Source organism: Stegodyphus dumicola, chromosome 4 (assembly GCF_044657685.1).
Source record: "Stegodyphus dumicola isolate Sdum_Otavi_A_Nest chromosome 4, ASM4465768v1".
Classification (NCBI taxonomy): Eukaryota; Metazoa; Arthropoda; class Arachnida; order Araneae; family Eresidae; genus Stegodyphus; species Stegodyphus dumicola.
The window spans coordinates 134,512,613-134,527,888 of record NC_140771.1 but is presented as its reverse complement, the minus strand read 5'-3'; the positions used below and the strand labels follow the sequence as shown (position 1 = coordinate 134,527,888).

The following is a 15,276-nucleotide window of genomic DNA, read 5'->3' as shown; positions in this document are numbered from 1 at the left end:
AGGTGAACTTTTAGTACTGATCTAATATATTTATAAGATTTTAAACTGAGAAAGACAACAATAATAGATTATAATACATTGCAAGATTGACTGATAAATGTAAAATTTTTACATATCATAATTATGTGTGTAATTAAAACAGAAGTTACTCAATTAACTTGCGTGCAAATTAATATTTTCTTTAACATGTTTGGGATAAACTGAATTTTAATAAATAAATATGTAGATATTTGTATTATCTGAAGATATGAATGAAATATTTGTGACATTAAACATTCATCTTCAAGGAAAATAACAAAGTCAACTTGGTAAACTATTGGAAAAGGTAAGTTTTCTACAATTTCCTGGTTTATATTTAACAATTTTAAAATTTAGCACACTCATTCAAATAATCTAAACGTATGATGTTTTCTTTTGTGCTACATTCGTTTACTGAATTTGTTAACTATATTGTACTATAGATAGAAATTAACGTAGATATGCCCTGTATTTTACTTATATTTATTTTTTACTTTACAAAAACTTATATATTTGATAGTAATTGACCTAAATCTTCCCTATGTTTTCTTTGCATATACGAATGACTGGTAAAAATTTAGTCCGATGTCTTCTCCTCTTTACTGTGTATAAGTGCACATTTTTGGTAAAAAACTTGCATAAATCTCCAATTACCTATATACTGCATTTTTCGTAAAATGTGCTTATTTTAATCTCTTATTTTTTATATAAATCTATGCAAAAATGTTCTGCATATTATGATTAAAAGATAAAATTAATTTAATATCAAATTTTTACATATCCACCTTTTAGGTATGTACAGCAATATGGAATATATATAACTGGAAAATTTAAATGCAAAAAAATTAATTTCTATTCAAAAATTACATAACACTAAAAGGCTGAAAATCACTTTTAATATTTCATTTCAAAGTGACTACAAAATATGCAATAAATTTTGTAAACCTGAGTTCTATGTTTTAAATCAATTAATGCTATCGTTCATTTACATGGCATAAGAAAATGTCCTTCGAAAAAGCAAATAATTTATTTAAAGTGTTATTTAGTAAACAACTGTTTGCTACAGTTTTTTACTAAATTTAAATTTATGAAATGAATTTAGTAAACAAAAATGCAAATGAACGATAGCATTAATTGATTTAAAACACAGAATTGATGTTTACGAAATTTATTGCATATTTTGTAGTCACTTTGAAATGAAATATTAAAAGTCATTTTCAGCCTTTAAGTGTTACGTAATTTTTAATAGAAATTTTTTTTTTTTTTTTTTTTTTCCCCATTTACTAGTGCATTTAAATTTTCCAGTTATATATATTCCATATTGCTGTACATAACTAAAAGGCAGATATGTAAGAATTTGATATAAAAATTATTTTACCTTTTAATCATAGCATACAGAAAGTTTTTGCATAGATTTATATAAAAAATATGAGATTAAAATAAGTACATTTTATGAAAAATGCAGTGAAAAAGTAATTGGAGATTTATGCAAATTTTGTACCAAAAAATGTGCATTTATACACAGTAAAGTGGAGAATACATCGGATTAAAATTTTACCAGTCATTCACATATGCAAAGAAAACATAGGGAAGATTTAGGTCAATTACTATCAAATATATACGTTTTTGTACCGGAAATTACGGGAAATATATACGTTTTTGTACCGTAAAATACGGGGAATATCTACCTTAATTTTTACCTAATATATACGTTTATATACAGTAAAAAATCGGGGAAATTTACGTAAATTTTTACTAAATATATACGCATACGTGAAGCAAAAAATTGAGATTTACGTATATTATACGTAAAAGTTGCGAATGAACGGTAGTCTCTCGCGTAAATATACCTAAATTTTACGTAAAAGTTACGTATAGTATAACGTAAAAATATACGTAAATATTTAGTAATTGCCACTGGACACTTTTTATGATATTTTTACGTTCAACTTTAACGTTTCTTATACGAATGCATGCTGCCTGGGAAGTTCTTCCGCTAAATTTTGTCTTGCCTCTATTGCGCACTGAGGCAATTAAGCCAGAATTATTAGTTATTTATTATACTTATGTCTATTTCTTACACATGTTTAAGGCTTATCGGCGTCCTGAATAAATAATTCCCACAGATACTTAAGGCTTATCGAGGGCCAGCACTAGATATCTTACCGCCTGATGCAGTCTCCATGGGTCCTAAAGTCTCCTACCATGCAACCCCCTTATGTTCTAAATTTATGCCGTCCCTAAATTTTAGATCCCAGAGCTTTCTTTAAATTCCAGATATCCTTTTATCCCTTAATTTTGTTGCTCGGTGCTTCTCTAAATTCCAACAATCTTTTCTTCCATATATTCTGCCTCCAGGTGCGGCCATACAATCTTACATGCAGTTTATGTGTTAAACAATTAGCGCTACATGTAATCTTTTGGCCTATGAGCATCATTAATAAAATCTATTTTTAGCATATGGAAAGACATTTTTGTTAAATTTTTCCTTGTCAACATTTAGCGCATCTGTAATCATCGCCAAGCGTAAATGTCAACATGAAAGGTTTCCATACTCCTTGTTTTTCAATTACTAATATAAGAATATTGTTTAGGCATCGTTGCATGAGTCATTACTCAAGTTGTCATGTCTTGATAAACATAGGTTTATAAAAATAAAATATAATAAATAATAATTTTCCAAGTTGGCATCAGAGATATAAAAGTTTTAAAATCAACAATGTTTTTACGTAGAATGTTTCTGTTTGAGATGTATGCCAAGCAGATATGCAGCTACAGAGCCAAATTATTGATCACACAAATGTGCTCATAAGAAATTTAGGTAGTCAGGGATTTCAATATTGTAATTGCACAAGTAATGGTAACCCAAATCGCTACAGTGGAAAAATTCAGAAACCCTCCGTAACTTCATATTTTACAGTTGGTAACAGTTTCTTTGAAATGTAATAGCAGTGTGTTTATAATGCAATTTATTTGCATTTTTTGTTGCTGTAAGGTGTTCATAATATAATTTATTTGATGTAGTAAATAATGAATGTATCTTACAAATAATAGTAATCATTGTTATTGTTATAAAACATTTTTTTTTTCATTGATTGCATTTCACTGCTAAGAAAAATGCTAAAGTATGTAATAAATAACAGTAATCATTGTTGCAAGACATTTTTTAATTTCATGCATGTTTGCATGACATTAAAATTTCATTAGAGTTTGAAATTTATGTTTAGTATGCTTAATTATTTGCATTGACCAAACCCATTGATGATTATAAATATTTATGAGTAAATGTGATTATTTTGTGTTATTTATCTCATTAACCCAACAACTGGATTATTATTAATAATCACTAGATTTTTTACTTTGACCATAATATATGCAATGAATACAAGGGGGAATATATACTGTAGGGTAACTGAAATGCCAAAGAGATTAAGCTGTTCATCTGCTGAAATTTAGTTTTTTTATATTTTCTAATTTTGATGAGTAACTGTCAGTTGAATTGCTCAATAATGAATTTCTGGTAAAATTGTTGTATCTGAAAGGCAAATCAGCTGTTTCAGCTTTGTAACAATTTCATATGCTAAAACAGGTGAAAATATGCCTAGGCTATATGACTGTAACAAAACTAAAAATTCTTGTACATTGCTTCAGGGAATCTAGTGGTTTGGCTCATCGAGGTTGCAGTGGCATTCTGTCATTGGCCATATCTTAAGTCGTGGCACCACAGATGCAGGCTGTAGCAACGCAATCAGCAAATTACGTAGCGTAATATCCAGAAGAAAGATCACATCAGCGTAAATGTTGCACTTAAGAAAAATGGCAAGAAAAAAAAAAAAAACTACGCGGAAATGACACTCAACCTAAACACCATACTAAATTAAAATGTGTGTGACATGTCCTTGAACATTATAGTTGCAAAATCTTGGCCTGTTTCATGATATCTGGGATATAAGTTAAGAAAAATGCTTGGAATAAAACCATAACTCAAGGATAAATTATAGATCCTCTTCTGTCTTGTGACTGAAATTCGTTGCCAGAGTTTTATCATTTGCAGCTTCTAGTAGTCTCTGTTATTCCAGTGTGTGCAGCATTTGTATACGAGACATGTTCAATTGGGAAAACATCTAGTGAATCCAGCAGTCAAGACGGAATTGTAACCTTTTGTGTGTTACTGAAGTATTGACATTGATTGCTTACCGTGATTGTGCATTACCTTGCTGTAAGGTAATTCTGAAGTCTTTGTGAATATATGGGAAACACCACAGATTTTATCATATCTGTAATGTAACTCTGGCTAATTAGTTTATTGTATGCTTTCTTGACACAAGCTTAACTTGTATCAAATGGCAACCCACAAAGCAGGTCATTTCGACACCGGGGCAGTTTGATGCCATATTTTTTTTAGTATTTTTATTTATTTTTAGAATAAATATGAAGTAATATAAAGTAATATGACTGATTTTTATTTATTGAATTAGAAATTGTTTGCATGCATATTTGAAATAAATATATGTGTGTATATGTGCGAAAGTGTTCTAGATTTTTGTTTGTGTCCCAGATTAGTGAGAACCCCTCTCGCCAATGTCGCGGCCCCGGGACATGAAGGAGGTTTTTTTTTTATTTATTTATTTCAGAAAACAGTATCAAAAAGGCAAAATACACAAATGGTAAAAAAAACATATGGTTACAAAGTAGTTATATTATATTGCAGACAAATATAATTACAGGTAAATAAGATTACACATAAATAAGATTACATCACAGAAATGTTATTATACTAATCCATTGCAAAGTTATGCGTCACACCTTTCAGGTATCCCATTATTTCTCGATTTTCAAAAATCTTCAACTATTACTTTAATTCTCATATCAGCTCGCAGATACCTATTCTGCTTTTGCAGTGGTTCATCTCCACATACAAATTGTTTATAACATTGATCAATTGATTTTTGAACATGCCTGAGACCATCTATGAATTCCCATAATGTGGGGTGTGAAACACCAAATGATGATAACACCAAATTTATTTGAATGATGGTGCAAACTTATTCTAAAAATAAATAAAAATATTAAAAGTATGGCGTCAAACAAGAACAAAAAAAAGTATGGTGTCAAACTGACCCTGCGTCGAAACGACCTCGTGTCGAATTGACCACACATCGAAATGCTGGCGTAGATCTGACCTGTAAAGGGCATACCATACTATACCTCCTACTGCTGGACCTGTAGGATTCATACAGTAAAATTCTAAGAAGCACTTCCTACTGTGGAGGCATCTGTATATTTGTCTACCTTGATATTGCATGTAGAAGCAGAATTTGTTTGAGAAATGTCATTCCATTGATATAATCGCATGCACCACTCTGTTCACAAATGAAGGTCATATGCTGCTGCACCATTAAAGGTAGGCGGAGGAGTAGCAACTATGCCATACACTGTATACCCTCTGCTAAGGTATGCAATGTGGCCATGTGTTCTCCACAACCCATTCACACAAGCTCTGTTGAACAATGATGCAATGAGGTTGTTGTGAGCTTGCAGTCCTTCGTAAAGCTAGATTTGATGGAGTGAAAAGGGCCCAGTGGCCAAACGGTAATTTGGTCCAAGGTTTGAATTCTGTGAATGGGCTGTTTGATGGCAGATTTCGCCATCTGTTAATCGACTAATTGAAGCATTTTTATTGCAATGAAAAATTTCTGTTATATCATCTTTGTTTATTATTACTTTTCCACATTTCTTCACAAGTTCCATTAATTGGAAAATTTTGCCTTCTGCTTATGTATAATTTTTGTGATTGTTGTAATCATCATCACCATGAAATATGGCAGCTAGCAATAAATTATTCCAAGCATTTCTAAATATATCTTCAGACACATCTTTCTATGACCAATGATGTCCAATGATCCACGAAGCAGATTTTATGTCAGTGTACTTGAAAAATTCTTGAATGGCCTTGTTACTGTTCTGAAAATTCAACATAGGTTTTAAAAAGACTATCTTACATCTGCATCAGTGTACAAAGCACTCTGATACTCATTGGGCAAATGATTTATGTTTAATTTGGAGGAAAGAAAAAGATGGAGACATTAGCTAAAACATTAAGTAATGTATGAGCCAAACAGTTGTCTATAAGTGCTAAAATTTTGCATCATCCGATGAATCAACTAATTTCAAACGTTGCTGAGCATCTGGTATGAAATTATTTTCAAAATCAGTCATTTGTTAATGTTTCTGTCATTCATGCTTCTATATTTAAGCGATGATAGAGAAAATTTTACTCTTTCAAATGTCAAAGTTGTGTTATTCCCAATTGTGTAAAGTTAAAATTTGTGTATTCCTGTAACATTTGCACATACCAGAAGGATTAGTCTCGCTTTGGAATCTTTGACACAAGGTTAGGTCTTTTCTGTACAGGTAGCTCGGGTATTGTAAAATTCGTATATTACCAGGCAACACCAATGTTATCACAGCAATAAATTCTGGAGATAACTTTCATCCTTAATGAGTTTGGTGAATACACATGGATCAGCTGAAGCTTTATTGCCTGAAATTTTGAACTGCCTCATGCCATGGTGATTTTTAAATTTGGTTAACCGACCTGCTGAATATACGAATTAAGCTTTTAACTTCATCATCATTAAATATTTTGCCTACAGCCAATAGCATTGGACTGTCAATGGTGTAGCATCACTATCTCATCTATTCAATCAGTACTTTGTCATAATTTATCATTTTTAGAATTATGAATAGTTTTTCTTTATTCATTGTTGTTCTATTGACTCTCCAGTGCCATATTCCTAACATAAGTTCTAACTTTAATTTTAATAGTGCAGCACCAATTATACCAGCTCCAAAAAATAATCAGCTGAATCAAATTAAAAAGTTAAGAAACAGCACAATTTGCAATGTTAACTGAACTTAAATTCCTCAGAATCAAATTCCTTCTCCTGTTGCTATGCCAGTGAAAAGAAACTAGAATGAGCGACATCCTGCTCCCAAAAAATATGTCTTGGACATTCAGTTATTCTTTATGTTAAAGAATAAATTATATTGTTAAAAAAAAATGGCAAAATCCCCACAACCATTGAGTGAAAAAAGTGTAGTCATAGCCACTTAGCCAGCAGGTGTTTGAATGTTATGAGTAGGAATCTCAGTTAGTCAGTGAGAAAAATCATTGTTATGGAACAGCTTCTTTTTTTTTTAGTATTATACTCTCCATTCCAATACTTTGTAAGAAAAAAAAAATCTTAAAAAATTGCTGAAGGCTGTTCTGAAGTCCAGATATTAGATCATTTCGAATATGAAAAATCCAGATTTTGGACTTTTTATTATAAATGCTGTATTAAAGTAAATCAGTTGAGCACTTTTTGTAGAAAGCATGAACAATATCATTTCTAGTATTGGAATTAAAATTTTGGACCTTAAATCAAATTTAAAAAATACTCATGTATAGAAATTTATTCCCATTTCATTAAAAATTTATCTCATATACAAGTTTGAAATGTTTAAATTTCATTTATTTAATATAATTCTTAGACTTGTGGTTTGGTTACAATATTAAAAAATTTAAATGTAATATCCTTTGTTAATTTTGACAGAGTTCTGCTATAAGTTAAGTTAGAAAAAGTGTTTTGGAATATTACATGGCCTACATAATGATAAGAAAACACTGTTAGGAGGTTTTGGATATGATAGTTTTATAAAAATTAATAGACAGCTATTCATTGGTACTACTTTCCACATCTTAACTCTAAAACATATTAAAGACTTAATTCTAAAATATGCTGTATGCACATTATCTTATGTTTTTTTACTAAGGTGTTTAATATTTGTTAAATTACTTTTTTTTTTTTTTTTGTTTTTTTTGTTTTTTTTTTTTTTTTTTTTGTTTCATTTTCTGTTTTTAGAGTAAAGGATTCATGAGAACACGCTGGAGTATTGGTCATACAATCTTTGATCTATTCAAGATACATCTTTTTCATGATGCATCAAATTTCATAGCCATGGAAGATGTAAGTTTTGTTTAAATGATTTTGCTGAAACTTTTGCAAAAATTATGCTTTTATGTTTAATCAGATTTGCATAAAAACACGGGAGAGTCTGAAAGATACTGCCATATAATGTAACTGGAAATTTAAAGGGAAGTTGAGTAATATGCTTCATGTGCCTTGCGAGTTGTTATTGGATTCGAAAATCTGTTTAATACATTTAGTTTTGACGTTATTAATGTGCTTTTCTCTCTTTTTTTCATTCATGATTTTGATATCATGCTTGAATGCTTATGGGGGATGGTGAAAACCAGTTTTTATTCTATGAAACTAAAAACTTTTAATGACACTCATTAATGAATTATCGTGGGATTCATTCCATACTGCTTGTTTGTTGCTGTGTCACGGAGAGCATGATCCAACTGATGCATGTGTGCATTTAGAAACACGGTGACTGGATTGAAGGTATTTACTAACTCAGGTAAAATAAAATGACCTGACTTGTACATGTGCAATATGCTTTCTATTGCCGTATCTACTTATATGTAGCTTGCATTGAAAATTAATGTATTCATTGAAATGGTAACTGTCATGTTGCCTGTCCTGTATAAGTAGAAATAATGGATTTCATTAAATGTCTAAAATTTCTATTATTTTTGTGTTCCAAATTTTCATAAATTTACCTAAAATTGAAAATATTTTTGTATTGGCTAATGTGAAGATTTTTCAGTTCATTAAGCCATGTTGGGGAAATAAATCATTTCGCTATGCTATTTCTGAAGCTAGAACTTACTCTGTTTCTGTTTTCAAGGTCTTGGCTCGAAACAGATTTAAAAGCAAAAGTTCATAGTTTTGCTGGACGAACACTCCACATATGTAAATATGAAATAATCACCTGTTAGCATTTCTTAAAATGTTTTATCTGTCCATCTTTTAACCCCTTGTCGTATGATTTGAATTGCAAGAGTGCATGCCTTAAACATAATATATATATATATATTTTATGTTTATAATATATATATATATATATATTAGCACCTTAATGTGTCATTTTGTGCGGGCGCGTCGTGAAATTGGAACAGAGGATTGAGACTATTAAAATTTCCAAGACACTTTGTCTAAATTTAAAAAATTTTTGTAGCGAAAAAGTTTCAATTGTCTGTTTCGGCGAAACGCGTAATGGGGTTAGCTTGATTCGAAGTTCAAATAAATTAAATTTCCCTTGAAAAGCCAGTTTGGAAGTCGAGTTGGGCTAATTTACCGTTTTCCGCTTACTTTTTTATCTGATTCTGTTTTTTAATGTTTTACATGTCTAATGGTTTGATTTTCATATGTATTAATTTTTAAAACGTGTTGAACTTTTTGGAGCAGCAGCTTTTGGTAACTTTTAGGTAAGCTTAAAACATTTTTTATATTTCACTTATTTTCCAGCATATTGCGCAAGATGTTTTCTAGACCAAAATTAGTTTTTCAAAATTGTAATTACTACCTTGCTTGATATATATATATAATATATATATATAGCACCAGCAAGATGTAGCTGCATATGTAAAAAAAGGTAGAAGTCCGAAGGAGCAATGTCAGTGCTGTACAGTGGTTGTTGCAAAAGATCCAATTCAAGTCTGTACAGAGTCCAGCTGGTGAATGCAGACACATGTGGTCTTTCATTATTTTGATGGAGTATATTATCTTTTTGTGCCGGAACTCAGTTTGACATTTTTCCTTGATAGTAGCGTCAGCATGGACTAGTATCTTGCTGTACACCTTACTGTTACTTTTACCTCTTTCCAGATACTATTTTTGGATAATGCCACAGATATCCCTCCAGATACAAAGCATGATCTTTTTATTAGTCAAAATTGTACTTTGCATGCTGCCGACAGGCTCACCGCATGCAGACCAAGCCACTTTTCGGTTTTGTTGTTGAAGTGAATCCACTTTTTATCACAAGTGTCGATGTGGTCCAGAATTTTATCCTTGCATTGATATTCAAATGGATTAGTGCAGGCCTGAAAATGTCTGTCTGTATCTGCTTCGTCTCATGCGACACCCAGTAATTGAACTTGTATGTCAAGTTTATGCGATGCATAGCATGAATAATGGACATGGCGCTAACATCTAATTCCTTAGCAAGCTCTCGAGTGATTGCATACTGATCTTTTTCTGCAAGTTCTGGCAGGCAGGCCTCATCAACATCAGAAGGAATGGCCAGAACGTTCTGCTTCTTGAATGTCATAGTCCTTGTTTTTGGACTTTCGATACTAAACCATCACAGTGTTATATGATACAGTGTTAGTACCAAAAGCTGTTGCTTCTTAATTGCGATCTTAATTTTATATTGTGCCTAGAAATGATGGAATGATATTTTTAATAAAATTCATCAAGCATTTATAAAATAGATGTGTAAAAATGAATGAACTGCTTTAAGGCTGAATATTAAGTGCCTGATGTAGAAATGAGTAATTTGGAATAAGAAAAGTAATGAAAATATTTTTGTTTAACCAGCTAAGGATTTAATTTTATATGTCAAATGCATAATGCCTCAAATAATGGCTTATATTTTAGAAGACAAAAATTGTGCTTTTAAATCGAATAACAATTATATATAAAAAAAAATCCACTAGAGAAACAAGAAACATTAGAAGTGAGATGTATTAAATATTTATATTCTGTCTGTGAATGAATTTATTGTATTATTGATGTAAGATTAGATACATTTAACATGTTATAATGTAACAGCTAACATGTTATGATGTAACAGAGTTATGATACATTTGAGATTATACATGTTTGAGTGAGGTTAAATAGCTCTAACCAAAATGAAATCATCAGCTGTTTTAAAACAAATAAGGGGGGAATATAATACCAAAAAAGTACTTCATTTGCAAGATTAAATTTTGAATTCTATGAGAAAATTTTGAAGGTGAATTAAAATATTTCTGTGGCATTCAATTTTCACAAAGCCTTCTTTCATTTAATTATATATGAGACTTAGTCGATCCCAGGGGCAAATTTAATAGTATTTATAAATATTTATTAATTTTTTGTTCAGACAGTGTTATATTTTCCCCTTTTAAATAAAAAATAATTCGAGGCTAATACTATTTCCTTCTGTTGCATGCATAGAAAGTTAATGTTATACATGCTGATTCAAAGTGGAATTTTTTAGGTCGTTAAGCTTTATCAACCAAAATTTATAACCTTGCATTGCCAAGAAGTTGGAGGTAAAAATACTAAAGAAAGTATAGGGCATGTTGAAGAATTCTTAAGGTAAATGTCTTTTAATTTGTTGTATATATTTAATTTTGCAGGTATAGAATTAGATTGTTTCATTACTAATATAATAGGTTTTTAAAATTAAAAAATTGACAAATGATGCTTGATAAATGAACACTTAATACTCACATGTACACAAATGCATACGCACATATAAACCATGTTCCAGAAAAGTGATTACACAGCCTTTATTTTCATAACTGTTAATCAAGGATATCTACTTCCAGTTACAAAAAAAAGTTTTAAATGACATGAATATTGCTTTAGCCCCCCCCCCTTTTTTTTTCTTTTTTCTTCAAAATATTGAATTTTGCAAATGATACAAAATGTATTTTTTATGCAGTTCCCTAGGGCCTGTAATTCTTACATTCAGGAAATTTATATCTCCGTTAGGAAAAATGAAACACAAGCTTAACTTCCATATGACAAAAATTGTCTACGATATTTAATTTCAAAATTTGGGATATTTGGCATCATTGTCAATTTGCCTTGAGGTGCCTTATTAATAAACATATTAAAATAATTTGGGGTGAATTTTTTCCTTCGGAAATGTCATTCAGTGGAAATTTTTTGTAGTTTACTAGAGGGTAACCTATTTTAATTATCAATTTTGATCCATATTGTATGCTGAATGAATTATCTAATTGATAATCTTTCAAATGCTGAGAGGATCTCATTAATTATGAAGTTTTATTATTTTAGAATCATGATACAATATTCATACAAAGAAAGTCAAACTAGAAATATTTTTCATTTTTAAATTATTCAAACACTGCTACGAGTTGGCTGTTTGCCAATACTAAAGTCTTCCAGTGTTTTCTAGTACAGGGGTTCTGTAAGATTTTGTGAATAAAATTTCATTTTTGAAAAGCATTATGTTGAATAATACTTATAACAGTTTGCATAGAGTGCTTATCACTTAATCTGTTGGGTCATCTAAAATTCTCTGATTATAAATACAAATGAAATTGAGCAGAAACGTAGGAAACCTACATTGAACTTTTTAGCATCATTTTATTCTGAGTTTTTGCCCCTATAATTTTTGTTTTGGTTCTGTGACATCTCTCAAGCACCTGAAAAATTTACATTTTAAAAAGTCATTAGGATCATTCTTAAAGAAGTTATTGACATGTTGTTAAATAATATAAAAAAAAATGAACTGCAGGCTATTCAGAGATTCTTTAAGTAACCTGAAGTGATGCAAATCCAAGAGGGCAAGGTCTTGAATCTGGGCGTGGATGACACAAAACATCTCATCCATGCTCAGTATGTTTTCATCTGACATTCATCGAAATGTTGGGCCAATCATAGTTGTGATAGAAAGGTTGGTCACTTTTAGGCTCTTTGCATTGATTTTTTTTATATTAAAACTGCCATTTGGAAACTATTTTTCTGAATTTGTCTGATTTGGTGGCAGCAATTTGTAGTATATAATTTCTTTGTACTCTTTCCGTGCACAAAGCATTAATTTTTTTGGATGCAGTCCCCTTTTGGTATTACTAACCAAAAGAGATACTTTGGCTAACCTTATGATCTTTCTCATGTAATGTTGCATAGTTCAGAGCTGAAATTTACAGGCTAGTTGTTCTCCAAACTACCTTGGAACTGTGTCATAAGAAACAGCACACATTTTGCTGGCAATCTAATTAGCATTTTTATTTCCATTTTAAAATAAATGAGCATAATATGACAAAAAGTACTTATAGGTTCTCTGTTCTTAGCACTGTTCTGGGGGGGGGGGGAATTTGCACAGCACATTCTAGGTTAGGTTATTTAATTATGGCAAAGCCTCGAGGCCTATCTGGCTAAGGGGAGGGATGCCTTTGTGGAGGACTTTCTGAGGGAAACTGGCTCGTATACACGTAACACATGGGGAAAACCACGAAAACGCCCATGCAGCCAGCCCGTTCACAGGATTCGAACCTCGGATCGAACTACCATTGTTCAACGACTTTACCGCTCGGCCGCTGTTGGGCGTCCAGCACATTCTAGAATTATGCAATGCAAATAGAAAAGATGGTATTTGAACATGTCCACTTTGATCAAGGTTACTCAGTATCAGGAGTAACAAAATAATAAGAAAACATACTTCAATTTGAACAATGAAGAATTTTTCAGATGACCCAATATTAACATCAGAAACCTTTTTATAAACTTATATATTATCTTCATTATGTATAAATGCAAACATTGTGTTCAGTTTGTGTATGGTCCCTGAATATGATTTCAAACATGGAAATTAAATAATCTGGGTCAATTTTTTGTATCTGAATTTAAAATTTTATTTTTTATAATAATGAAAAGTGTGAAATAATCTTAAATATAACTGTAGCAACCCAGGATTTGAATAAAAAATTACATTATACAGGTTTTTACATAATTATTTTTTCTTAAATTCAAAAGTGTTTTATGCATTAATATGATTGCAGTAGCACATGAAAGTTATTTGCTACCAAAATTTTAAAGTGTTTATGTGAAAATGTCATATTTTTACCTTTATTGGCAAAAGCAATTTGATGGACAAATATTGTGTATATTCTGCTGTAACTTTGTTTTTCAAAAACTCAGCAAATTTTGCACATTGTTAATGGCAATGTTCTAAGCAAGGCCAATAACATATTATACGAGGGTTGGAACTTTAATAGTGGCAACTATTTATTTACAAGGAATACAAAAGTGATTCATGTCACCATGTTTTACAGTCCTTCAATATAGTCGCCAGCATTGTGTACAACCCGCTTCCAACGATGTGGAAGTCGCAGAATACCTGTAGCAGCGCTTATTTTGTTAATAGTTTGAATGGACTGGTCTATTGACGCAAGAATCTCAGGAACAGTTTGGAAGCGAGTGCCACGAAGTGGTTCCTTCATCTTAGGAATTTAGTCACAAGGGCTTAGATCTGGGGAGTATGTTGGATGGTAAATCACTTCCCAGCCCCATCACTTGAACAAATCAGTCACAGCTTGCTTTGCATGCGGCCGAGCATTGTCATGCAAAATGAGAAGAGTGTTCTGCAGAAAGTGTCACCGTTTTTTTTCTCAAAGCGGGTCGGAGATTCGGCTCCAAAAATGAGCAGTAATACTGCGCAGTGATGGTTTGCTGTGGGGGAGCAGTATGCGTTAGGATGACACCATCACAGTCGTACACGCGAATCACCATAACTTTCACATTGCTGGAGTTCTGATGAAATTTCGAACGTCATGGTGACCTGTGAAGACGCTATTCGTTTGATTAGTGTTTCAGTTCTGACTGGTACAATCGGGCCGAAGTCTCATCCAGTGTAATGATATGGCGTAAAAAAGCATCTCCTTCGCGCTCATAGCGCTCCAGGTGGGTTCGGGCAGCATCATATCATAGTCATTTCTGCATTTCCGTCAATTGATGTGGAAGCCATCATGAAGCAATTATTCTCATGGACAGGCGTTCCTTCAGAATGTGCAGCACAGTCGTGTGCACTAATCCGGTTTGTCTGGCCAGCTGACGAATCGTTTGGCGGCGATCACTGTCCATTAGTGCGGCAACAGCTTGCACGTCTGCATCGCTGAAACTTGGACGACCTGGCCGCAGCATGTCTGCCACGTTTTGGCATCCTTCATTGAATGCTTTCACCCATCTTGCTAGGGTTCTGTAAGGCAATGCAGATTCCCCGCTAGCCTCTTGAAGCAGCCCTTGATGACACTGTCGTGCTGTACGACCTCTGGCACATTCAATTTTTATCCAAGATCATTGTTCTTGTTTTGAAAACATCCTGACAACACTTACTTTAGACCGCGAGCTAATACAAGGATCCATTCTTTACGCCACTCCGCATGTGCGTGACGTAGGCAGGACGAGTCTTTTTGCTGAGAGGTAAGGTAGGTATGTAGTTCACGTGTGGTATACGCAATATTCTTTGGTTTTGTTGCGTAGCGTTTTTTCAGCTGTGTTGCCACCATTAAAGTTCCAACCCTCGTAAATATCAAAGTAATACAGTCAAAAGTCGTTAATCCGGACT

The 15,276-nt window shown here is 32.2% G+C and overlaps 1 protein-coding gene across 4 annotated transcripts in view; it reads left to right on the top strand.

The window, feature by feature from the left end:
• Positions 1–15,276, top strand: part of LOC146997697 (inositol polyphosphate-5-phosphatase A-like) — a 90,190-nt gene that overhangs the window by 63,574 nt on the left and 11,340 nt on the right. For 3 of the 4 annotated variants that reach the window (XM_085815494.1, XM_085815492.1, XM_085815491.1), the window contains 2 exons: positions 7,926–8,030; positions 11,176–11,276. In XM_085815494.1, the coding sequence (XP_085671620.1) occupies positions 7,926–8,030; positions 11,176–11,276 (206 nt within the window). The remainder of the gene's footprint in view (positions 1–7,925; positions 8,031–11,175; positions 11,277–15,276) is intronic. The other variant, XM_085815495.1, reaches the window with a different exon arrangement.